Raw genomic sequence first — 26,009 nt, 5'->3', positions numbered from 1 at the left:
GGATAAAGGAGAACCCTAGGAATTACCCCGTGTCCTCCGGATGGCTGGTGGTAGCCAGAAGATCATAAATGGAGTTTATAGATAGAGCGATGAGTGATCAGCTGGGAGGTGGGACTGTTACAAGATGTCAAAGAATGAGGAGGCTAGGTTTGCCTGATTTGAAATTGTATTTTGTTGCCTGCTGTTTGTTACGGATGAAGGATTGGGTGACTTTGAAGGACAAGAAATTATTGGAATTAGAAGGACATGATCTCCGATTTGGGTGGCACACCTACTTGGGGTATGATAAAGCTAAAGTTAATAAAGATTTTAAAAATCATTTTGTTAGGCATGACATAGTGAGGGTTTGGAATAAATATAAACCAATGTATCTATGTGGTTGTCCCCTCAAGAAGCTTTTTTTAGAAGAGAGACAGCAGGCAAACCAAGCTGGTTGAGATATGAAGATTTGCTGAAGTTTGAAGAAGGAACACCTAAACTTAAAACAAGGGAACAACTAGAATTGGAAGCTCATATTTGTCACTGGTTTAATTACGCACAACTGTCAGCATGGTTTAATTTGGATAAGAAGGTATATAATTTTGTTCATGAAAAAACACAATTTGAAATGGAACTTTGTACAAATGATGAGCATCTTATTAGGAAAATGTATAAAATATTGTTGCAATTGAATTTAGAAGATGAATATGTTAAAGACTGTATGATTAAATGGGCTTAGAATTTTGGGTATAATGTTATGCTTGACTGAGCTTTTCCAGCGTTGCTGGCATTTATGCATTTATGCCAACAACACTGGAAAAGCTCGGTCACATCTGTAAAGACACTTCCAGGTGCCAATTGCAGCACAGACCATCAGCTATTAGTGGCCAAAATGAAACTCAAATTGTGCAAAGTAAGGAAAGGTATCATCCCCCAAAAAGTGAGGTAAGGTATCATCCCCAAAAACTTTAATGTAAACAACATTTCATCAATGTATGCCGTGGAAATTAAGAACATGTTTGATCAACTGAATCTAGATGGAAAAGATCCAGATGGACAATGGCGAGAGATCCGAGATAACATTACTGAAATTGCTGAAAAGCATGTGCCGTACCAAAAACCTAAGAGAACAAACAAATGGCTATCTGACAATACCATCAAAATAGCTGATCAGCGAAGGGTGGCCAAAGCCAAAGGCAACAAGGATGAAGTCAAAAAGCTGAATGCAGCTTTTTAACATGAAGCTAGGAAGGACAAAAATAGGCAACTTGAGGAGCAGTGTCAATATCTAGAAGAAGCTAACATAAAGGGGTATACCAAAGCCATATTTGCTGAAGTGAAAATGATGTGATCCAACTTCTCTGCACAAAAAGGAGCAGTCAAGGACTGCAACGGAAAAGTACTAACCAACCAACAGAAGATTAAGAACAGGTGGAAAGAATAACAGAAGAGCTATATGCCAGCTCGACTTACCACTAAGTTGATAATGATGATGGCCCAGTGGACAAAGAACCAAATATTCTGGAAGAAGAAGTAGAATTGGCCACAGCGAAATTGCCAAACAAAAAAGCCCCAGGTATTGCTATGATACCTGCAGAACTACTAAGACCGGTGCCAGCCAACATCATCACCGCCTTGTGTCAAGAGATATGGTCTACTTGCAAATGGCCTTGGGACAGGAAAAGATCAGTTTTTATCCCATTAGCAAAGAAAGGCGATGCCAGAGATTGCTCCAATTATTGCACAATTGCGTTGATTTCTCATGCAAGCAAGATTCTACTAAAGATAATACAACAGCAGCTACAGAGTGTCACCAATCAGGAGCTACCTGACGTTCAAGCTGGCGTTAGAAAGAGGCGGGGCACATTGCCAACATCAGATGGATTATGGAAAAGGCACATGAATACCAAAAGGGTTTCTATGTGTGTTTTGTTGATTACAGCAAAGCTTTTGACTGTGTAGAGCACAATAAGCTATAGGCGGCTCTGCATGACCTTGGTGTCCCACCCCTCCTGATCAGACTTGTCAGATCACTGTACACTGACCAGGAAGCAACAGTGAGAACACTCTACGGTGACACAGATTGGTTCAGGATCAGCAAGGGTGTTAGACAGGGATGCATTTTATCCCCACTCCTTTTCAACCTCTATGCTGAAGTGATCATGAGGAAATTAGACCTAGAGTTGCTCGATATTGGAGTGAAGATTGGTGGAAGAATCATAAACAACTTGAGGTATGCAGATGACACAACATTATTGACTGAAAATAAGGAAGAACTGGAAAAAATGATTTGAAAATCAAGGAAGAAAGTGAAAAAATCGGATTGAACCTTAACATCAGGAAAACAAAGATAATGACAACAGCAGGTGGACGTGACACTTAAAATTAACAATGAGGAAATTGAATCAGTCCAGGATTTTATCTTTCTTAGATCAAAAATTGTTCACGATGGCAAATCCACACCTGAAATTAAACACAGGATAACTTTAGGCTGCACTGCAATGGTCAGCATGAATAAGATCTGGAAGAGCAAAGACATCACCCTAAACACAAAAGGCAGACTAATTAGAGCAATAGTCTTTCCCATAATGATGTATGGGTGTGAGAGTTGGACAGTAAGAATGGACGACCGAAGAACTGACACATTTGAATTGTGGTGCTGGCGTAGATTGTTATGTTTACCATGGACAGTCAGAGTAACCAACAGAGAAGTGCTGGACCATATAAAACATGATGCATCATTAGAAGGCAAAATTGTAAGACTACGGCTGACTTACTTCGGCCATGTCACACGTGCAAACTCACTAGAGAAGTCAGTGATGTTAGGAATTGTTAGCAGAACAAGAAGAAGGGGCAGGCCAAGAATACACTGGCTCGACACCATCAAAACAGATACCAAGATGAACATCCAGCAATTGAAAGAAGCCGTGCTTGATAGGGCTTCATGGAGAGCTCATCCATAAAGTCACCAAGAGCCGGACACGACTGAATGGTTGAAACTAACTAACTTATTATGCTTGAACAATGGGAGAATACATGGAACAAAGATATGAAATTTACTTTGAATTATAATTTGAAAGAGAATTTTTATAAAATGATGTACTATTGGTATTTAACTGTGGCGGATTTCGGCTCTGCCGCTAGCTCTCAGGAAGGAGGGAGTGCATTCTAGGGAGATAAGAGAACTCTCAGTAGTCCAGGGGCTGTTGGTGGGAAAGCAAAGCGACTCAAGGTGGCCCCGCCCTAGACTCTCTCAGGTTATTTGTGCTTGGGTTAGTTAGAGTAGCTTTAGTCTGGCAAGATTCTGTCTATATGGTGAGAACAATAAAGAGCTAGAGCTGGAAGACACTGACTCAGCATGGTTCTTTGCCTGGTTCCAACATCAACTCCTGATAAGTTGTCCAAAATGTATGATGGAGTATCAAATGTTTGTTGGAAATGTTTACAGGGTGAAGGAACTTTTATCATTTATGGTGGACTTGTCGAAAAGCTAAGAAATTTTGGAATCAAATATGTATTAATCAAAAGTTTCACAAAGTGGACTTACAACTGAAATCGGAGCTGTTTTTCTTGGGTTTGATGGACCAACAGTTTGAGAAGCAACATGGAACTCTGTTCTTATATATGATAACAGCAGGAAGACTCTTATACGCTCAAAAATGGAAGGATGTACAAATTCCTTCAGTGGAGGATTGGATGATTAAGTTAATGGAATTGGCGAAAATGGCTAAACTGACAGCATTGATAAGAGAAAATGCTGTAATTGGATTTGTTTCTATTTGGAAGCCGCTTTTGGACTATTTGCTTGTAATGGAAAAAAATTAAGTTCTGATTTTGGATTTTGATGATTAAATAGTTTGATTTTAGAGAATATTACTACATTTTTAATTAATAGCAAGAGATTAACTTTTATGTGCTTCTCTATCTGTGTTGCAGAAGGTCGGAAGTCACCTGTCTTTTATGTTTTTGTCTATTCTTGCACTGTTTTAGTTTCTCTTGTTTCTTTTTTAGACTTGTATTCTATCTGTTCTATATTCTGTATTTGTGTTTTAATTATATCTTGAAAATTAATAAAGCTTTATGAAAAAAAGAAATGAAGTTTTCAACAATACCTCTTTTGCATTCAACTGTCACCTATCTGTATATTACTGTCCTTCATAAATCAAATTCATGGGCCTGCTATCAAAATAAATTCGTGCTTTCTATAACCTACTGAGATTCCACAGCAGAGACATATTATGGTACAAAGGGGTCGCTAAAACATTAAAATGTTAAAAACCACTCTTAGGATTGATTGATGGCCAAAGTAAAGGTAGTCAAGAAAATGTATATAAGCCATAACAACTTTTTCCACAATATGAGAAATATTTAAATCTTGACTTACCTCTGCCACAACTACAATTATGATAAGTTCAGATTTTGAATCTGGGAAGACTGCATTTACTTGAGGTGACATGCCAATCAGGACACAGTTGGTAATAACTGAAATTATAGTCATAGTTTGAAAAGCCAGCTAAAAGAAACAAGGAAATAAAAAATCAAATTTATTCATTACACTCCAATTATGTTCTGATATTCTTTTGTTTTATATTCATTGGTATAAATATCTACAGGTTGAAATGAGAATCTGCATAATTACAGCAGTGCTACACTTATATTCCTGGTACTGCTTTGGTTGCCAGTTGGCTTGTCTATGCAATTCAAAGTGCTGGTTATAACCCATAAAGCAGTGTTTCTCAACCTTGGCAACTTTAAGATGGGTGGACTTCAACTCCCAGAATTCCCCAGCCAGCCATACTGGCTGGGAAATTCTGGAAGTTGAAGTCCACCCATCTTAAAGTTGCCAAGGTTGAAAAATACTGCTATAAAGCCTAAATGGCTTCTAGCCATATTACCCAAAGAACCATTTTCTCCAGAAGGAATCTACTTGCCCTGTTTAACTGACCAGAGAGAATGCTCTGGGTTCTTCCTCCCTGGCAGGTTCCTAGGCTTTTTCAATGGTAGCCCAAGTTCTGTAAAATATACAGTATCTCCCCTGACATCTGTAGGGCCCTGCAGAGTCTTATTTTTCCATAATGCCATGAAGAACTGACTCTTTAGTAGAGTATCTGGAATCTGAGATCATGCCATGGACTTATAATTTTGATGCATTTGCATCTTTTTCTTTCTCTTATTTACAGTGTTGTCTTTTCTCACAACATTAGCTTCCCAGGTTCTTTGGAGCTGAGTGGATGGGATCAAAAAATGTGTGTGTGTGTGTGTGTGAGAGAGAGCGGGGGGGGGGGGGACAGAGACATCCTAGCTGTGACAGCTGAGGTCCAAGAAATGTGTTCAACTGAGGGCAGTGATCAGGTGATCTGCTTAACTAATTTCATGCCCACCCCTTTTTTTTTTAAGTTTCCAGAATTTTAAAAAGGGGCAGAAAAAATGGCCCTGCCCACTGCAGTGAAATCAATGTGTCACTGGCCACAGTTCCCCAGGACCTCAGAAGCTAAGAAACAAAAAAGGGAAAAGAAAGTAACAGTTTAGTTTTTGGGAAAAAAAGTTTGCTCAACTTCGACTGATATGCTTTTATCCAATTTCAATATCCACAGGTAAAACAAAACTGACATTTGACTTAATCTTCTCAATGCTAATAACACTGGCAAAGTTTAGCAAGCATTAATTATTTACATGAATTACCTGCCATACACCTATATTTGCAGCAGGCTCTGAAAATGGGCGTTTAAAAACACTGCACATTTTTAAGGCATCAGAGTACATCTCAGTGATGTTGTTTAGCACAGCAAAAATAGCAGCCAAAGGGTAGACACATGAAAAAAGGCTCACATAACCAAACTGTAAGAACAACTCCAAATAATCATCAAAAGTACCCTGGAAGGAAAGACAATACTTATTAGTAAGTTTCAAATTAGAAGTAGTTTTATAGCTCCTGGCAAATCTACATATACTGCTAATTAAGATTAAAGTGGAGAGTGTAGGTGGGAAATGAAGAGAATAAGATTAAAATAAGATTACCTATTCTAATTTTGTTTTGTTTGCAGTCCAATTAATCCTACTTATGCATTCATTTCACATGGAACATAAGTACCATTAACATACCACAGCATGAGAGAACATGAACATCATAGCACCATGCCCAATGTAAGTCATCCAATTCAATATTCCTCCCTTAAAGTAAAGCTATACTCAACATATTTTCTATTCCACCTTTGTTTACTACATTACTATCATTATTATTATGCACAAACCTAAATTAAACACTCTTAAAGAGCTAATGAAGAAAATGGCCTGAACAGGAAAAATGAAGTTTTCCACCAAATGAAAGCCACCGGGTAGCTCTTCTACTCTTTGTGACAAAAAAAAAAAAAAAAAGACTGAAGAAACAACAGAAAAACACACAAATATTACAAATGGAATATTGATGTTTTGGACTAATGAGCACCAAGCTACTTGCCAGGTTGAGACCAGACATGTAAACTTAACAAAAGCAAGTTAACTAGATGGAATTTTGGTTTAAATAAGTGGAACAGCTATTATATTCCACCTGAATTCTCCTGGCATAGCAAAATTCAAGTGTTTTTATAATCTACATCTCATAAATCAGATTAGCTTTAGGCAACAGTTAACACAAACATGGCCAAGCATTGTTTTATAGAGATACATGTTTCTGTAATTTTGGTGATCACTGACTGTAAATAAACTTGAATTAAGTCTAGTAAGATTAAAAGAAAGGAGAGGACATAGCTTACCAAGTAAGTATCCATTCCTTTTTCCAGATTAACTTGTTCAAATAAAGACATATCAGTGTCTATTTCCAGTGCTTTCACCTTTTTCTTTACCCTTTTATTCCTACTTTTTTGGAGCCAGTAAGGCAGTGCAGCTTCCACAAACTGATTAAGGACTTGTGAAGTTATTAGTAAAGTTGCCAAGCTCTTAAAAAAAATTAAACAAACCAAAATTATAACAGTGCTTCAGCATCTTTTATGTATCGCATCTGCCAGATGGGCAGCCATATATAACAATTTAATAAATAAACAGATTCTTAGAAATTATATAACACTTATAACTAATGAAATGATCAAGTGAATTCTAGCAAACAGTGCTGATATAAACATTTCATAATACACTGAATTAGCCCAGGTTTTTGTATTGAGGTTGATACCAAGAGATATGTGTAGCAGTAATAATACAAATAACTCATTTGCAGACCTGGTATCAATTATCTTTCATCAGCCTTACTGAATTAATCATTCTCTGCACAAAATGTCAATTAGAAGACAATGAAAAAAAATGCCTCAAGTTCAAATATTATTACTGTAACATTCTCTTGTAAGCAGAGCTTATTTTAAATTCCATTACATCACTTTTACTGCTTTTCTCCCATTCAAGCTGTCAGTTCTGAAGCGTGAGATCTGCATATATTTTAAAAGTTTATATTTTATGAAAGCACTGAACCCCACATAGATTCTGTGTTCATCAATGTACCATGGTGGAAATAATCTTAGCAAATCTTAATTTAAAAACAGGAGTGCTGGCAAAAAAGCAATATTTTCATGGAACATTGTTTAATAAATAAACAGCAGGTCTAGAAATTTGACATAAACTCATACTAAAACAGCTTTTATAACACACACTTCAGTAGTTCTTTAAGTGAGCAAATAAATCAGTGCAATAGAAAACATAAGATTCTTTTTTTAATGACAGGAAAATAGTCTTAGGAATTTCCTATCCCAAAACATTCAGCATTGGGCAAGCTACCTAAACTAATTTTGGAATGGGCTTCCAGAATAGTAATTATTTGAATAAGTTTGATATAAATTAACTACAGAGTTATAAATTAATCAGATAACGGAAAAAATTACACAACTCTAATTACTGTATGAAGAAAATCACATAAGTTGCCTTTTTAAAACAATTTTTTCACAAAACTTACCTGTCTCAAAAGTTTCATGTCAACTAAGACAAATGCGATGTAGAATAAAGAGGCAAAGCAGTTTAAGAAATTGAACTGCAAAAGAATTGAAACTTAATTAAAAAGGCATTTTATCAGTACATAATCTGGGATGAGTAAAGTATGATTCATAGCCAACCCATGAAGGCCTCCCCGCATATAACCTCGTTTTGCTATCATGTAGTGTTTAATTGATTTTAGTTATTTGGAGGAAGAAGCTTAATGCAGAAAAATCTTTGTATGTGATTCCAAACATTTATAATGCTAATCCAATTAAACAACTACAGGCCAGATTATAAGCTAAAATGTATGTTGTTTTATTTTTAATTGTCTATGCCTTTTCCATTTACTCTATTTACCCAAAACGAAGATGAATCTGAATTTAAAATAAGTCTCTCAAAAAGGAAAAGTCAATTAAATAAATAAATAAACAGATGCAAAAGTCCTGTGCAACGCCCCACTTCGTCAAACTAGAGAAAACAAATTGGATTATTAACTGATTAAAATTGATTGCCTATAAAAAAGATAACCATTTCTAAAATTAATGGTCTGCTTATACCAACCATTCTGCCTAAAGCATAGACCACATGTACAAACACAAACACACACATTCGTTTCCATTTGTTTTGGAATAAGGACGAGAAGAGGAGGATTGAAGGAAAGGGTAGCTGTACTGGGAAGAGAAGAGAAGCAAAAGAAGTTAATGGAATCAGGTGAAGGAAGGGTAGGGAAGGGGTAGAAGTCTTGTTACAAAACCAGTTCAAAATCACTGGGCAAACAGCGAACAACAATTAAACATGCAGGCATCCATGCTTTTTGGAATGGGGATCTGGAGTCATTTGCATTTGCACCTTCTTACTTCTTTCCAATAGCATCTTTAGTTTTTTCAGCAAAAGCCACCCCCACCCCATCACTGGTAAAAACCTAATAAATACAGTACGTATTCACAAACATGCTATATTTTTTGTATCTGGTTATATTTATTTTTTAAATACAGATCAAAATCAACTAGAGAGAGAACCATAATAAAAACCAAAAAAAAAAAAAGATTTAAAAATAAACAGACATGTACATTTTTATACATAATAAAAGCTTAAATATGAAAACTTTATATCATAGATTTAATCTATCAAAAATCAGCAAGATAGAATCCTTTTTTATTCATGTGGATTAAGCAAAATGACAAGACCAAAAGATCACTAGCTGTGTAGTCTCTTAAGGCATTATGTGGAATTATTTTTACTTGATAGGAAAGCAAAGATTTTCTCCCAAATAATTATCTTTGAATTGGAGGAGTGGAACATGCACACATTTTTTGGGGAAGGGGGATTTTTGTCTGGGTTTATAATTTTTTTCTAACTCCTTCTCTGGGGCAGGGTGTATTGCCTTCAATTTGGACTCATCTTCCTTCTAGATAAATACAGCAATAAAAATACTAATTGATGCTGCTTCTGCATATATTGTACAGCGTTCTCAGCTGGATACCATGAATTGATTTATTTGAAAAAGATTGCTTCTCAAATGGTAAATCTGATCTGTGGTGGTCAAGTCATAAGTATTTACTTCACTTCTCAGATCATGTCAATCTTTCCTGGAAACAGGATTTTTAAAACCAGCTTTAAATTTTTACTTATTACCTTCCCTAATAACCATTGGTATAGGAAAAGACAGAAACAAAAAACAAGTAATGTATTGCATGAACATGTTAACCAATACTAATGCTTCCATTATTAGCTTTTTTTTTTAGTTGCAACAAAGAGTTAAGCATAGTCCTTTTAGGTTCTCTTTAAAATACCAATCAGCATCATTACAGTAAATCAAACCCACTTTTTACTCTAACTTGAAGCAATGTCAACATTCAGTTTGAACTGTAATATTTCACAAAGTATAGCCAAATAGTGGAAGATTTTAGAGCTCACATTTCCTAAATGTGGAATCTGTGACAGTCCAGATATTGTTGGATCCCACCTCTTAACAGTTACACAACAATGTCAGGAGAGCTACAGATTCACTATTCCATCCTAAGGGGACATTTTAAGAACACCCATCGCAAATCCTGACCCACATCGTAACTGACCCTGTGACAATCCAACTTTCATACTGCAATTTTATGAATATACATGTAGAAGTTCCACTGAGCCTAGCAGAAGTTACTTCAGAATAATGAGCTTAGGAAGATTCTGTTAGGCTATCAGGAATAGACACAGGCCTTTGGAAAGTTTGTAGTTAAAATAGTGCCAACACAGAAGTCTATACTGGATTTCAAAATATAAAACACTTTTGCACATACACAGGATGCTCACAGTCTTGGTTGCAATTTCCCATCTGAGTTACATGCCATACAAGCAGGGCTACTCAGATGTTCCACAGTAGCTTTTTGGGAAGACTATGTGAGCTAAAATAGAAAATAAAATTGGCAATTCTGTCCTGTAGCTATACAGAAGTCCTCTCTGAACAAAAATAGCAATCTTTGGAGACAAACTCATTTCAATTGGCTTTCTGCAGAGATATTACCAAACATACAGTAATTCAAATGTCTCAATCATACCTACCACCAAGACTTTCAAAATTAAGTGATTCTGATATGAAGACTCCAATCTATGGTTTTCTGAAATTTAATTAAAAATTGTGATTAGTTAAAATATTAGATACCATATATAGTATGTGCAATATTTAGTCTTTCAATGAACGTAAGAGGAAATGAAAAGTATGAAAAATTGCAGTATTTATATTAAAATACAGAATATTTATATCATGTTCATGCTTGACTACACCGAGACAAAAACATGAAAATAAACTACTACATCTAAGTACAGTAAATGTTATTATTGGCCTATCAAAATACTGAGTTAAGTAAGATTTCCTTCTCACTAAGCTTTTCTGTTCATATTACCTTGAGGTTTACAAATTTATTCATAAAATGTTTAAACAAAACATGAAAAACATTACAAAGTTAACTTCTATTACTGAATCTGTCAATTATTAAAGACTGTTATCTAATCTGACTTTCAATCAATAGCCCAGAAAGTCTTAATCAAAGTACCTTTCTAAGAATATTGAAGCAACAGTTGTTTCCAAAGGTAAGAAAACTTTTTTCTTCTTCTTTTTCTTATTATAGAGTGATTTGAAATATGAGGCCGCCTAGATTTTAAGAAGATGTGCTCTCAATTTTTGTCATCTAGAGTCCATACTACTATAAAGAAAAACTATACTGAGCTTAAAAATGGTCTGCCGATCCATATGTGAGCCTTGGATTAATCCTTTAATAAATTAAAGTGCGACTAAAGTACTTAAAGTACTAAAATAGACTAAGCCATTTTAGAAGAAAAAGCCATTTTAAATAAAATTAGGTATATGGGAACTAGCAGGGGCAGGGCAATTACCCAGGAAGTAAAGCTTTCAGTATCAACTTTGTTGATCAAGTGGGGTTGGGATTTTTAGGATATAACTGCAATTTAGCTATACATTAATTTAATTAATTAAAGCTTTTACTTTAATTAACCGTATTTAAATTCAACGTTGTACTATTGTATTCCAAAATTTTAACAGGCTCAAATCAGTTTTTACCGTGCCAACATCTAAAAAGATTAGAGTGAGATAGTAACTTGCCAAAGGCAGTTTGCTTTGTAGCTGACTAGGTATCTGAATCTTGGTATTCTACCATTCTATGTTAAAACTCATAAATATGTTATAAGACAAGATTCAGTTTTCCCACATGTATCAGATGGCTCAAATCTTACTTTACAAAGTGATTGTTCTAGAATAATAGAACTGATATTCATTTCCAGATAATAAAGGAGTCTGTATTGGCTTTATATTATTGAAACTAACTGGGCAGTGTGGGGTTCTTGGATATCAACTATCTAGAATTAAAAAATCCAAACAAGATAGATATCTTAGCTGTCACAAACAAGAACACTGCATTTCAATGTTTTTAGCTTAGTAAATTTTGATCAGCTCTTAAAAAACAGATGAAACAATACAGCTGATTCTTGTTATTCACAGATTCTGTATTTGTGAATTGGCCTACTTGCTAAAATTTATTTGTAACTGCAAAATCAATACCACTGCTTTCATGGTCATTCGTGGACATGCAGAATGGCAAAAAAAAACTGGGTGGCCCAACACACACATTCCCAGCTGAGGTTTCAATATTTGCTATTTCAGTGTTTGCAGTGACTTTATTGAAGGTAAATACTGTGAATAATGAGAATCCTCTGTAGTTATGAATGTAAGATTCCTTCGTGCTAATTGTTTTATTGCAGGTTCTATCTTGGCATCTAACTTATGACAGTTTTGCTATCATATGACAGTGGAAATAATTGTATTATAAAGCATTTTAATATAATAGTAAAAATAAACACAGAAGTATGGAAAAAGATGGAAGAAAATAATCTTACCCCATGAGGTCAAGAACTCTGCAGCATATCTATAAATTCGATTTAGAATTTCAATCACAACAGCATAAATTATGCTGGGCATGTACAATATCAAGCCGCCTAATTCATCTTGGCTCTCTTCATAATATAAACGTGCTTGGAATTCCAAGTCAAAATAAATCATCATTATGTGAAGTGAGAGGTAGAGACAAAGGCACACAAATGGGACGGAAACAAAATAAATCCGTAACTTTCTTCTGAAACTGGAGTATATGGGTTCTTCTCTGCCAGTTACAGGATTGATACCTAAAACCCCATGAAATCCTGGTCTGGGTTCCTCAAACTGTCGCTTCATCATCAGTGTTCCCCATCTGTACGCCATAACAGCACAACATCGTTTCCAGAGTTCAAGGATTACAGTAGACCAAAGCAGATTGAATGCTGCAAACAGCACATACTTATCATAATCTTCCCAATCAAAAACATAATAAGGGATCCCAATGATTGCCATTGGAATCAAAGCAAATGTGATATATTCCAAAAAGGCAAAATAGAAAGCAAGTGTTTCACCAAAATAACAGCGAATTTCATCTGTGGGAGGAAAAAAAACATATAAACGTCATATTCAGAAAATCAGATTTGTGCCTCAGTGGGTAGCAATAACTAACCAACCTTGTGCAGGCCAAGAAGCTAAGTAGGCTTAGTCATCAGGGATTACAGGTATTTTATATACAGTAGCATATAAAGTATCTATGAATCTTCATCTCACTTTTTCCTTGCCAAGCCAAGCCAAGCCAAGCCCCCCACCCCAAAAGCACATTAGGGTCCTATTTAAAATATCATATTGATCAGTCCCAGGTATGTATTGCAGCTGTCATGCATATACAATTTCAAGCACTCTCCCACTATGTAGTATTTGTAGCAAAAAAATCCTTCATTTCCCTGTGTGAAATGTCCATTCTGTATTAGTTCATACTGATCATATTACACTAAAAAAATACAAACGAATATGCCAATGATGTATACAGTATATATCAGGAAAGAATATCACCCAAATCAAATAAGCCAGTATTCTCTGATTTTGCTTCCTACACATAGGCACTATATAGTCTTGAATTTGAATTTAACATGCAGTCTTATGGTTTGGGAATCTGAAGTCCCTAATAATTACATAATCCATGCAAATCTGAATCAAGGAGAGATCTCCTTGTTCTTTTCCAGGTTCAGTAATATTAACTTACCTAAAGGCTGATATCTAATTCTCAGTTGTTCATACCATATATGCCCAAGTTTTTTTAAATGGTCTGTGTCATGAAGTGGGAAAATCTGAAGTAGAATGCCACTGGTTGTTAGCCTCCGCACTGAAATAAAGAAAATGTTAAATTCTGAAGAGTTTTATAAACACAAGAAACATCCTTTGCCTGAATTTTCAGATACACAATATACAGGAAGATTATTTGAACACAAGTTTAAAATCCTTATTATTAAAACCCCTTTTCCCAATCTCATACAAGACTGCATATATCACCAAACATTCCAGGAGTAATACTGTATACTGGTGAGGCTTTCACAGCTGGTATCTGTTGGGCAGTGCTGGCCTTCAGAGTTTAGTGACCATGGTCTAGAGCCCTCACCAACCTGCACCAATTGAAAACCAGCTCAGCTAAAGGCCAATCAGAAAACAGGACACCTGGCTATAAAGACAGGAGCCCAATCAGTCCCTGTTCAGTTCTTGTGGTCTGTGTAGCAGACCACTTTGCCCCTGAAGATGCCAGCCACAGTTGACAGCAGAATGTCAGGAAATCTGTTCTCTACACCACAGTCACTAAACCCTGAAGCCCAATACCGCCCATTCCTGTAGCAATTATCTTAACATGACATTAAGCGTTTAAGACAGTGATTCTGGGATGGGGAGGAGTTCCCCTTCACTGAATGTCTTCAAATAGAGGTGGTACAGCTATTTGTCAGGGCTGTTTTAATTTGGATTCTTGCACTGGATGGAGTGTAGGGAATTGATAACTTAAACAACTCCTTCCAATTCTGTGATTCTAAAGAAACCATAATTATTCTAGAACCACATCCAAAATGTCATGCATGATGACAAGTCAATATTGACAAGTCAATTCTTATCATATTGTATGCTGCTATTTATCCCTCTAAATTTAAATTTGAAGTCTCTTTATTATAACTGATTAGCTCACAAATCAGCTCTGCAAGCATTTAAAGTTGTATCTTTCATATCTTTCGAAGTTTCTCACCCAATGCAATTCTGTTCAAAAATCAGATGATGTTTATCATTTCATCAAAAACAGAAAAACCGCACCAATACTATCAGGGAAATACAGGGAAACAATTTGAGTATATATTTAGGCTGTTACACCACAATTTAAGTATCATAATTTGACTTTCTTATTGCAAGGCTAAACATTAGTTTTCCAAATTAAAAAAAAAATCAACAATTGCTTTAAGGAAAAATGGAGTAAAATGATCCAGTCAAATATGAAGCCATTTTTTCACATTATGATTATGTCTAGCTCTGTTTTTCTTTTATTGTCAGTGTAACTGCACACATAAACACATTCTACCTGTAATTCCAGAATGGGGGAGGAAGGGGTCTGTTACAGTTAGTCTATCAGGCTTTGATCCAGTCTCAAGCAACTATGTTTGTATCTGAAACTATGGGAGGTGTATACACTGGCATTTCTTAATAATAATAATAACAACAACAACTTAATAATAACTCAATGTAAGTATCACATAACCAAAGCAAACAGTACTTACCATAGCAACACTTATACAATGTCCTAAATTAAGAAATATATACTTTCATATTCTAATTTCAAAATATAATTGCCTATACAATGCAAAGTTAGTTACTCACTAATGGACTTTCCTGGATAAAGCTTTGCCTGAGGATAGCCAGGGATCATCTTTTCATCTTTAGCTCTCAAATTTTCAAGTTCATGTTTGATAATGTATTGACATTCTGCCATTGTAAGGAAATTATGATTGTCCTCTAAACAAAAAAGAAAATATCTTGTTGAAACCTAGATTCATATTTTGAAAGGTCCTAAGCAAAAGTAATTACATGGAGATTTTGAAGACAAGGGGAAACAAGAGGATCCTTGAAAAAGTATCTAAGACACTCAAAGTAACATGCTGTATTCAGAAATAAGCTCTACAATATTCTCCAGAACTTACTTCCAAGTTTGCATAAGCCCGTAATCAAAATAATCTCCACTTTCCTAAAATAGCTAACTATTAATGGAGATCTATTTATTAAAAGTATAGATTAGAACCTCATATTAATATTTAATATGAATACTGAATAACTTTTACAATCACAGAAAACTTAAGCCTAAGCAAAAGCTTAACATTCAAGCATATTTACATCCCAAGTTCAGAAGAGCAGACATGAATAGAAATGCTGCTATTCCAAGCAAACTTTATCCACTGACATTATACTGTTTATTTATTTACCAACATGTTTAGCTCATTTATTGTTAAAAATTATCTACCGAAATGGTTAACAGTGTGATTTCTCAATAGCAAGCAACTTAAAATTATTTCACAATTAGTTCTATATTTTTGTACCTGCAAATTCTTTGAAATTTTTTCTAGACGTATAGGTAAAGGCTTTCATTGTATTATCATTACATTCTTTAACCAATCCTACAGTTTCAGCTCCTAGAAGCAGCCTTAAGTGAGATGCTCCAACAAGATATATGTTCTTGCTTCCCTCTATCTGTTTTCCTTCCTCCATCAATGGTTTAACCAAAAGCTGGGCTCCTTTAAAAAAGGAGAACAAACTAAGTAAATTCAGCTCATAATGAATACGATGTATCGATTATGTACACAGCATATGCTAAATCATAAAGCGTGGGAGTGCAACTATGTTAACAAAACATGCTTGGCTAAAATTAGACACATTACACTGTGATTTCATTTATTGGGTCACTCCTATCATGAAATTCTTAGCTTAAAGTCATTACTGAATTAGGGTAGATTAGAAATAAGAAGGCCCAGAGAGAAAAAAGAGAAAAAAGAAAAATCAGAGGAAACCGATTAGTTGTTGTTTATTCGTTTAGTCGCCTCCGACTCTTCGTGACTTCATGGACCAGCCCATGCCAGAGCTTCCTGTCGGTCGTCAACACCCCCAGCTCCCCCAGGGACGAGTCCGTCACCTCTGGAATATCACCCATCCACCTTGCCCTTGGTTGGCCCCTCTTCCTTTTGCCCTCCACTCTCCCTAGCATCAGCATCTTCTCCAGGGTGTCCTGTCTTCTCATTATGTGGCCAAAGTATTTCAGTTTGGCCTTTAATATCATTCCCTCAAGTGAGCAGTCTGGCTTTATTTCCTGGAGCATGGACTGGTTTGATCTTCTTGCAGTCCAAGGCACTCTCAGAATTTTCCTCCAACACCACAGTTCAAAAGCATCGATCTTCCTTCTCTCAGCTTTCCTTATGGTCCAGCTCTCGCAGTCATATGTTACTACAGGGAACACCATTGCTTTAACTATGCGGACCTTTGTTGTCAGTGTGATGTCTCTGCTCTTAACTATTTTATCGAGATTTGTCATTGCTCTTCTCCCAAGGATTAAGCGTCTTCTGATTTCCTGACTGCAGTCAGCATCTGCAGTAATCTTCACACCTAGGAATACAAAGTCTTTCACTGCTTCTACATTTTCTCCCTCTATTTGCCAGTTCTCAATCAAGCGGGTTGCCATAGTCTTGGTTTTTTTCAGGTTTAGCTGCAAGCCAGCTATTGCACTTTCTTCTTTCACCTTCATCATAAGGCTCCTCAGTTCCTCTTCGCTTTCAGCCATCAAAGTGGTATCATCTGCATATCTGAGATTGTGAATGTTTCTTCCAGCAATTTTAACTCCAGCCTTGGATTCCTCAAGCCCAGCATGTCGCATGATGTGTTCTGCATACAAGTTGAAGGGTGAGAGTATACAGCCCTGCCGTACTCCTTTCCCAATCTTAAACCAGTCCGTTGTTCCGTGGTCTGTTCTTACTGTTGCTACTTGGTCGTTATACAGATTCTTCAGGAGGCAGACAAGATGACTTGGTATCCCCATACCACTAAGAACTTGCCACAATTTGTTATGGTCCACACAGTCAAAGGCTTTAGAATAGTCAATAAAACAGAAATAGATGTTTTTCTGAAACTCCCTGGCTTTTTCCATTATTCAGCGGATATTGGCAATTTGGACCCTAGTTCCTCTGCCTTTTCTAAACCCAGCTTGTACATCTGGCAATTCTTGCTCCATATTCCTTAAGAATATTAGTGAGCTCATATCTAGCTGATCTGTGGGTCTTCCCTAATCTCTTTAGTCTGATCCTAAATTGTGCAAGAAGAAGTTCGTGATCGGAACTACAGTCAGCTCCAGGTCTTGTTTTTACTGACTGTATGGATGTCCGCCACCTTTGGCTGCAAAGGATGTAGTCAGTCTGATTTCGGTGTTGTCCATCTGGGGAAGTCCATGTATAAAGACGTCTCTTAGGTTGTTGGAAGAGAGTGTTTGTTATGCAGAGTGAGTTGTCTTGGCAAAATTCTATCAGCCTATGTCCTGCTTCATTTTGTTCTCCCAGGCCATGCTTACCTGTAATTCCAGGTGTTATTTGACTGCCCACCTTAGCATTCCAGTCTCCCGTGATAAAAATAACATCTCTTTTAGGCGTGTTGTCCAGTAGGTGCTGCAGATCCTGATAGAACTGCTCTACGTCAGCTTCTTCAGCATCTGTGGTTGGGGCGTATATTTGGATCACTGTGATGTTAGATGGCTTGCCCTGAATTCGAATTGAGATCATTCTATTGTTTTTTGGATTGTATCCAAGCAATGCTTTAGCCACTTGACTATTAAATATGAAGGCTACTCCCTTTCTTCTGTGGTCCTCTTGTCCACAGTAGTAGATCTGGTGGTCATTTGATGTGAAGTGGCCCCTTCCAGTCCATTTCAGTTCACTGACACCCAAAATGTCTATCTTTAATCTTGACATCTCACCAATAACCACATCCAGTTTGCCCTGGCTCATAGATCTTACATTCCAGGTTCCAATGGTGTGTTGATCCTTAGAACATCGGATTCGCCGTTCACCACCAGCACTGTCGGCCGCTAGCCGTCCTTTCGGCTTTGAGCTAGCTGTGTCATCATGTCTGGGGCTAGTTGAACTCATCCTCTGTTCCTCCCCAGTAGCATTTTGACCATCTTCTGACCTGGTGGTCTCATCTTCCAATGGTATACTGACATATCTCTGGTTGTACTGATCCATTTAGTTTTCACGGCAAGAATACTGGGGTGGGTTGCCATTACCTTCCCCAGGAATCGCATTTAGTCTGACCTCTCTGTCATGACCTTTCCGTCTTGGGTGGCCCTTCACGGTTTAGCTCATGGCATCATTGAGGTGCTCAAGCTCCAGCACCACGACAAGGTAATGATCCTTTGCTGAAGAAACCGATTAGAGTATTTCCTAATATTTTCAAGTTATACAAAACATTAAGAAATTAGTCTATTTTAATATTCACATCAAAATAAAATATAAGATCAAATCAAATCAAATCACATCACATCAATAAAAAGAGTAGAGAATCTTGAATATGCAAAACATTTTGTGCAAAACATTTTGGTTTCAACTGTTTCAAGCACAAAAATTCCCAAAATAGCCAGCTTCAAAATTCTGAAAATGTTTTACACTCAAAACAAAGCTTTTCTGAGTGCACAAAAATGTTCAGAACAGCCAATTTCACACTCAGAATGGTGTAAAATGAAACCTTTTGCACACCCCTAAAAACTGCATGGACCTGCTTTTCCTAACAAAGACACTACATTTCTTTGAGTTCAGCAGTTTGTAGCTCTATTTGTAATGTAAATTTAAAAGATTTTAAAGTAAATAAAACAAAACGAAAAATAGATCTGAAAGATCTATTATTTCAATTTTATATACCAACATAGTTTAATAGGCAAGGTAAGTTATATTTAATATATTTTAATAAAACGACTCAGTTACAGTGGTGCTGGGTGCACCGCTGGAAGACCTGAAAGACCAGATTAGGAACAGACTGTCATGGAGAAAATCTATCTACAGGTAGTCTTCACTTACTGACCGGCCGCTTAAAGGCCATTCAAAATTATGATGGTATCCCAAAAGTAGATTTCCGACTGGGGCCCGAAATTACAACTCTCACAAGGCCTCCATGATCACATAACCTGGATTCGCCATCCCAGAAGCAGCAGCCATTTTAGGTCACATGACCGCCCTTTAGTATCAGGAAGCTGGATTTCTGAGGCAGCAGACCCGGTCACTTGGTCGCACTACTTCCTGGGATTTAGCAGCCAGCAGAGGGAGCTTTGTGTGTGCCTTACAGTACTGTACAGGAAAGGTAAGTACTTTTTCCCTGCAGCACTGTGCTTATGCTTGCCTTTAATTTTTTCCCAGTTTTTCTTCAACTTAAGTAGAGAGTTGTATGGTGCCATTCATGTTCCATCCTCTGCCTGAATGATATTTTAATTATATTTAACAGTACTGAATGCTGGTTTACTGTTTTAAAAACAGTTGTTTTATAAAAATCAGATTTGCACACAGTACTGTATACAGTAACAAGAGCTGCAGAGTTTACTACAGCAGGAAAAAAAAGTTACAGTAATATACAGTACCTTTAAACCCAGTACCTTTGTTGAACTGTACTGTAGAACAAAGATTCCATTCCCCCTTTAAGATTCCCCTGGACGAAGTTCCTATATGCTTGTTTTGTATAATAAGCAATCATTTTGTTTATTAGTTTGTGGTGTGGCAGAACAAACAGGGTTGCTCTTGAAAGGTTTTCTAAAACTTAATTCAGTAAGTAAAAGGGCTGAAGCTGGCAAGATGGAAACTTCAGGCTAGATGGAAGTATTTAGAAAATATCTCCAGACTCAAGCCCAGAAAAAAGAATGATAACATTTCTGTTGATTCAAAAAGGCAGAACAGAAAAGGCCAAAACTTAAACCCTGAAGCAGGTGTACATACAGGACTTGATTTCTGCAGTTCTGCAGTAAGCAGGTCTTTTCTGTATCTGTGTCTGTATGTGCGCACGTATGCGTTCATGCATATGTGCATATTATACCTTCTATCTCACCTGCAATAAAGCAATTTATCAAGCCATATCTGAGAGATTCTGTTGTAAGCAAATTCCTGAATATGGAGTTAACTTCCTCAGGAGTAGAGACTTATTGCCTGCCTGCATAAATTCTGATAATACAGAGGAACAGACAGCCTAAGAATCTTAAAAAACCACCCTCCCACCACCGACACAGGCACACAAAAATCCCATGTATCTGCAGTTAAATACAAAATTTGGATTGTTTCCCTTGTTAGGTCCAAAACTATTTTCATTCCTCTCTGATTCATGTTTCCAAAATAGAACACAAACTGTCTTTGGAAAAGAGAAAGTTTTAAAAGTAGCCTGAGAAATCTTCTTTTTGCCTGAACACACTCAATCATTTCTATTATCTACCAGGAGATATTTTTACTCAAGATATTTTTACTTGTACAAATCAATGTTTAAAAGAAATGTCAATAGTTCTTATAAACTGTATTTTATAAAACTAAGGCCACTCACCTCCATCCTTCTTCTTTCCTACAATCTTCTGAATCAGCCACTCTTTGGTTTCATCTTTGGTATTCTGTGCAAGCTCAACTACTATCAGAGGCTTGAAATTAGCTTCAAATGTATCGTAAGCAGACCAGCTTATCTTCATCTTTTTGGACAACCAGCTTATCAAATAAGAGAGAAAATAATGAAAAACTTTTGTGGTTGTGAAAGATGGTAATATTCAGGGAAACACAGTTATAAAACTACTACTATTTGCCTGCTTTTCTGTTCTCTTTTTGGAATAGTAACAGCAAAATTTCACCATCAAGCTGAAAAAGACATTTCCAGTTTGTCCACATATTTTCAGTCAAGCTCTGTTGTTTATATTGAAATTTTTCAAAGATCCATATTTCCCTTCTTCAGACTAGTACTCTCTGAGCTCTAGAGTCTAAAGTTTTGGGACTTCTACATAAATAATCTGCAGGCTATACTGAAATTCAAAACATTTGGAGGGTACCTAACTGGAGAAACTTAGTGTATGCTAATCCTTGTATCAAGTATGGTAGAAATGTTAAAACAGAAGTTTTGCCCAATGTTTTAGCTTCTAGTCGTTATTTATTTTTTTAAAAATATATAGCTTCTCATATTTTCGGTGTAATCTTAAACCTATTTAACCTGAACTAAATTAATTGGGTTTAGAGAGATGTAACCCATAGTACATTACATAAGACTCTAGCCATATAACTCAAACCAATGCATGTTTATCATTAATAAGGTCTGTACAGTATGAGCTAATTCCAGATAAGCATATGTGGGACTTAATATTGTACATGAAGTATTTTGATTTTAATTAACAAATTTTCCTAATCTTGCAGAGGCAGAAATATGATATACATACAAAAATATATTCTATATTTCTCAATTCAGTCTTCAGCCATGTAACTATTATAGCAATAGGTTGTATTTTCTATCATCAGCATTTAAATCCTGGCTAAAACTAGCTATACTTTCTCTCAGCCTTGCTTATCAATTATGATGTGGATGTCATGGTCCCTGTTTCAATGTTCCTGTGAACATCGTAACTAGTTCCCATGCCATGCTGGTGTTGACACGTGTTACTGTTTGGGAGGGGGCTGCTCTTGTTCTTTGTACCAGGCGCTGATGTAGAGACTTTGGAATGTCTATCTGGGTTATCTCGCCTGTTCAAGGCCACTGTCCCGAAGACCGGCAGGAACCGCCAGGAACACCTGCAGGCTGCAGGGAGTGGACTCTTTCTGACTCTGGGGGGAGGGATTGGAACTGTCTAAGCTTTAATTGTTTGAAAGGCCTGCGCTTTTGCCATTCTCAGCTTTGCTCTTGAACTTGCATACTATGCAGTAATAACTCAGATATCCATAAGCTTCTTGTGTGAGTCTGGTTGGAAACTTGGGTAGGCGTTCATCACAGTGGATGGATACAGTAAAATCTGGAGTTAGTATGCTGTTACCTATTAGTTATAAAAAGTGCCCTTTTTTGAACAACTGCATAATGCAATGCATTTATTGGGCTAATGGCACATTTAAAACTAGGGCATTCGGCATTCTACCAATATGGCTGCCATGACAAACAAAGTCAATCACAAAATACCCATATATGAAAAAACATAGCGGTGAAGTTATTTCACCATAATGCTCAGCTCTTCTTTTTTCCTGGGCAAATCATCACACTTTCAAAGCAATAAACTACAACAACACACTGATTTTATTTTCTGGTTATCTATGAAGAACCCAGAGGGATTATTTAAAATGATGTTAGAGACTGGTGCTTTGCTTTGCAGCATGCCAGAATCTCATTTAATGATTTTTTTAAATGAAAGAATCTTTTTAAAAAATCAGGCAGGGCATGAAGCCAAAGAAGATAATACCAGATCGACTGGCACCCATGACAGTCACTAAGAACCTAAACTATTATGTGATGGTGGTGCAATATAAATAATAGTTTATAGCAGAAATTATTTAAATCGTATTGTAAACACATATATAATAAAGCAAAAATCTTACGGTCCATTAGGAGGGAAAAAGTTATCATACTATTCATTTTCTTTTAAATCAAGGGATGGTGACTTTGGCCAGCTCCTCTAATCATACAACAATACTGATTATGTTAAAAATGTACATTTAGGAAAGAAACATATTCCAAACAAAACCTCTAAAAATAAATCCGGATTAAGGCTTCACTCCTACATATTTATTTGGGAGTAAATCCTACTGAAATCATTGGGACTTAGTTCTGAGAAGATATAAATACAACTGCATTTTAAATTGGTTAGGATTTCCAATTTTACAGTACTTCATTTTAAATTTTAATAAAATAAATTAAATGTATAAAATCTATTCAGTGGTTACATCTGTGATTATTTACACATTTGATTCTGAATAAGTGTACATTAGACTGAACTAGATAAAATCCGAAACACACATGTCCTCATTTAATGACCACTCATTCAGCAACTGTTTAAACCTACAACGGCACTGAATGAGTGGTAGTTATGACCGGATCTCATACTTACAGCTGTTGCAGTGTCCCTGCAGTCCTGTGATCACAATTTGTGACCTTCCCTGCCAGCTTCCCACAAGCAAAGTCAATGGGGAAGCCAATAGGAAGTCAGAAGTCACAGTTACATGAGGTCCTCGCTCAATTATCCTCATGGTCCTCATTTAACAACAGCAACCGGGACTGCAGTCACTAAGCAGCGCAGCTATTTGGTTTTTCAACTCACAGCCACACTGCTTAATGACGGAGTTTCCGGTCCCAATTAGCACTATTAAACGAGTACTATCTGTATACTAACATAAGGCCTACTGAAATAAATGGACCTCATCTTTAATCAGTTATACATTTTTAGATATTTTGTTTCTGGGGCTAGCAAAGAAAATATCAAAGAAATCATATGTTCATAAGACTGAAAGCCATTCTTCCAATGATGTGCTAGTAATTCCCTTCATAAAGGATTTCCACTAATATCAAAGTCTATCCATCTCTGTGTGCTATGGCAACTAATTAGAATGCATGTCATTTGTTTCTCTGAACACACTCTACTGAATCTTATTCCAAGATCAGTAATGCCACTATTCCATGTCAACTTTATTTTAATAGTGCAAATTGTTCTATATAAATTTCCCAGCAGAATGTTCCTTCCCTTAGTCATTTCTTTACTATGAACAGGTTTGCAGGGAAAAAAGTACAACCCAGAAATAGTAAATAATAAAACTTTAAGCGCAAAACTTAGTATGAATTAGGAATACCAAGGATTTGCAGTGGTCCTTTTGAGGAAACAAGGGTGGGTCTAATCATGAACAACTATACATCAACAAATAGTACTTCAAGGGAAGCAAGATGGCATATGATTAAGATAACTGTTTTGAACTCCCTAATATACTTGCCTTATCTGTCTTTTCAGGATTTTTTCTAGCAGTATCTATTTCTGTTACTGATACTTAGGAGAGAATCAGAATAAAGACACCGCTTGTCACCTTTCAAGCATGGGATCATTTGCTACATGGGATCATTTGCTACCAGCAGTTCTATCCATCCAGTGAGATCTAGTAAAGGAGGCGATCTCTGAATCCCATTCTTGACGGATTTACCATCATCTGGGACCATGGGGGCATGCCTTTTGTGTAGCTGCTCCTTTCCTTTGGAATATGCTCCCCGAGGTCAGGTCAGCACCAATCCTGTTCACATTCACAAAAGCCACCAAGACGTGGCTGTTCTGGAAAGCCCTTGGGAACTGATTGTATGGTGGGTCCCCTCCTTGCACTTTGTGTCTGTGGCTGTTACGATTATTTCCCTTGGTGTGTCAAGTGCTGTGAAACTGACTGTCATTGGTTGGAGGGGAGGATTATACTTTCTTCTTTTAATTCTATTTTATTTTTATATTATTATAAGCCACTCAGAACTTTTGTGGAATTGAGCAGCATATAAATTACAGAAACAAAATAAATATACAAAATTAAAATAAAGGATATCCTCTTGTATAAAGAATTATACAAGACTAGCAAATTACTTGACTAGCAAATTACCCAGCTTCTTATGTCTTAATAATTATGCTGTGCTAGATTAAGAAAGGGAAGAGTTATTATGTCTGGAAGATGGGAAAAAATTAGAAGAGAATAAGGCAGAGATCTGGAAGCTAAACCTTATTTACTAACAGCTCAAACAGTCATTTCAATATCGGATCAATTAATGGCTGTTAATAATTAAATAATGAGCTGAAAAGTCCTCCTTGAAAGTGTGTGGTCTATCTACAAAAAGCAGCAGTGGAGAATAAAGTAAAGAAGGATAAACTAAAAGAGAACTAGAATGAAAAGAACTATTATATTTGTAAAAATGAGGTAGGCCAGGAAATAAGGTGAAGATAATGAAATTAACAAGGGTAGGCAGCATAATAGGCAAACAATAATTCATTCTTACCTAGCTTCTGTGTTGTCATGGTTACTATAGTGATCAGAAAGAATTCTCTGGCTTCCCAGTTGTAGTGGACATAAGAGAGTTCTAATAACTTTTAAATGCACCATTTTGCCACTGATGATTATCAGAATGAAAAGATTTTTGAATGTATAATTGCCCCACTCAATTTTTTAAAGGATGATCTTACTTGTCCATTGTTTAAGAATGGAAGACCTACAGATGTGAAGGACGCTGGTAAAAAAGAAATCACACTCAGCACTAATCATCATCTTAAGATAAGGTGCTGCCAACAGTTTTTCTCAAGGCCAAACATTAATAAACACAACCCTTCTCAACAGAGAAGGAAAGAGTCAGAAGAAAACTAGACAGGAAAAAAATGAAAGAGCAGTAAAAATAGAAGGTGGAAGAAAAAAGATCCAGTCTTTTAAAATTATTTCCCAAACTGAACAAAAGAAATCCTCCATGGACTAGAGCCATCAGAAACAATATTACAGTTGCAATGGCTACAGAATCATTTAAATGTTCATCCAGATACAGAACGAAAACAAATAGGGGGGCTAGATTTAGTAATTAATGAAACAGTGATCAATGTAGGGATGGATCACTGTTTTTAGGAGAGAGAATGAGGGGAAGGCATTGTGGTAAAGCGAAAATCCCAGCCTCCTTGTGAGTA

General features: G+C 36.4%; 1 protein-coding gene across 2 annotated transcripts in view; it reads right to left on the bottom strand.

Annotated features, from left to right (window-relative positions):
• ANO10 (anoctamin 10) overlaps positions 1-26,009 on the bottom strand; it is a 78,426-nt gene that overhangs the window by 45,887 nt on the left and 6,530 nt on the right. For both annotated transcript variants that reach the window (XM_063303944.1, XM_063303943.1), the window contains 10 exons: positions 20,915-21,069; positions 15,907-16,101; positions 15,194-15,328; positions 13,554-13,673; positions 12,334-12,903; positions 10,486-10,541; positions 7,916-7,990; positions 6,732-6,914; positions 5,662-5,853; positions 4,364-4,492 (listed from right to left, as the gene is read on the bottom strand). In XM_063303944.1, the coding sequence (XP_063160014.1) occupies positions 4,364-4,492; positions 5,662-5,853; positions 6,732-6,914; positions 7,916-7,990; positions 10,486-10,541; positions 12,334-12,903; positions 13,554-13,673; positions 15,194-15,328; positions 15,907-16,101; positions 20,915-21,053 (1,794 nt within the window). In that variant the 5' untranslated portion in view covers positions 21,054-21,069. Of the gene's footprint in view, positions 1-4,363; positions 4,493-5,661; positions 5,854-6,731; positions 6,915-7,915; positions 7,991-10,485; positions 10,542-12,333; positions 12,904-13,553; positions 13,674-15,193; positions 15,329-15,906; positions 16,102-20,914; positions 21,070-26,009 lie in introns of those variants that run through there.

Source organism: Candoia aspera, chromosome 4, assembly GCF_035149785.1.
Source record: "Candoia aspera isolate rCanAsp1 chromosome 4, rCanAsp1.hap2, whole genome shotgun sequence".
Classification (NCBI taxonomy): domain Eukaryota; kingdom Metazoa; phylum Chordata; class Lepidosauria; order Squamata; family Boidae; genus Candoia; species Candoia aspera.
This window is presented reverse-complemented; position numbering and strand designations above follow the sequence as displayed.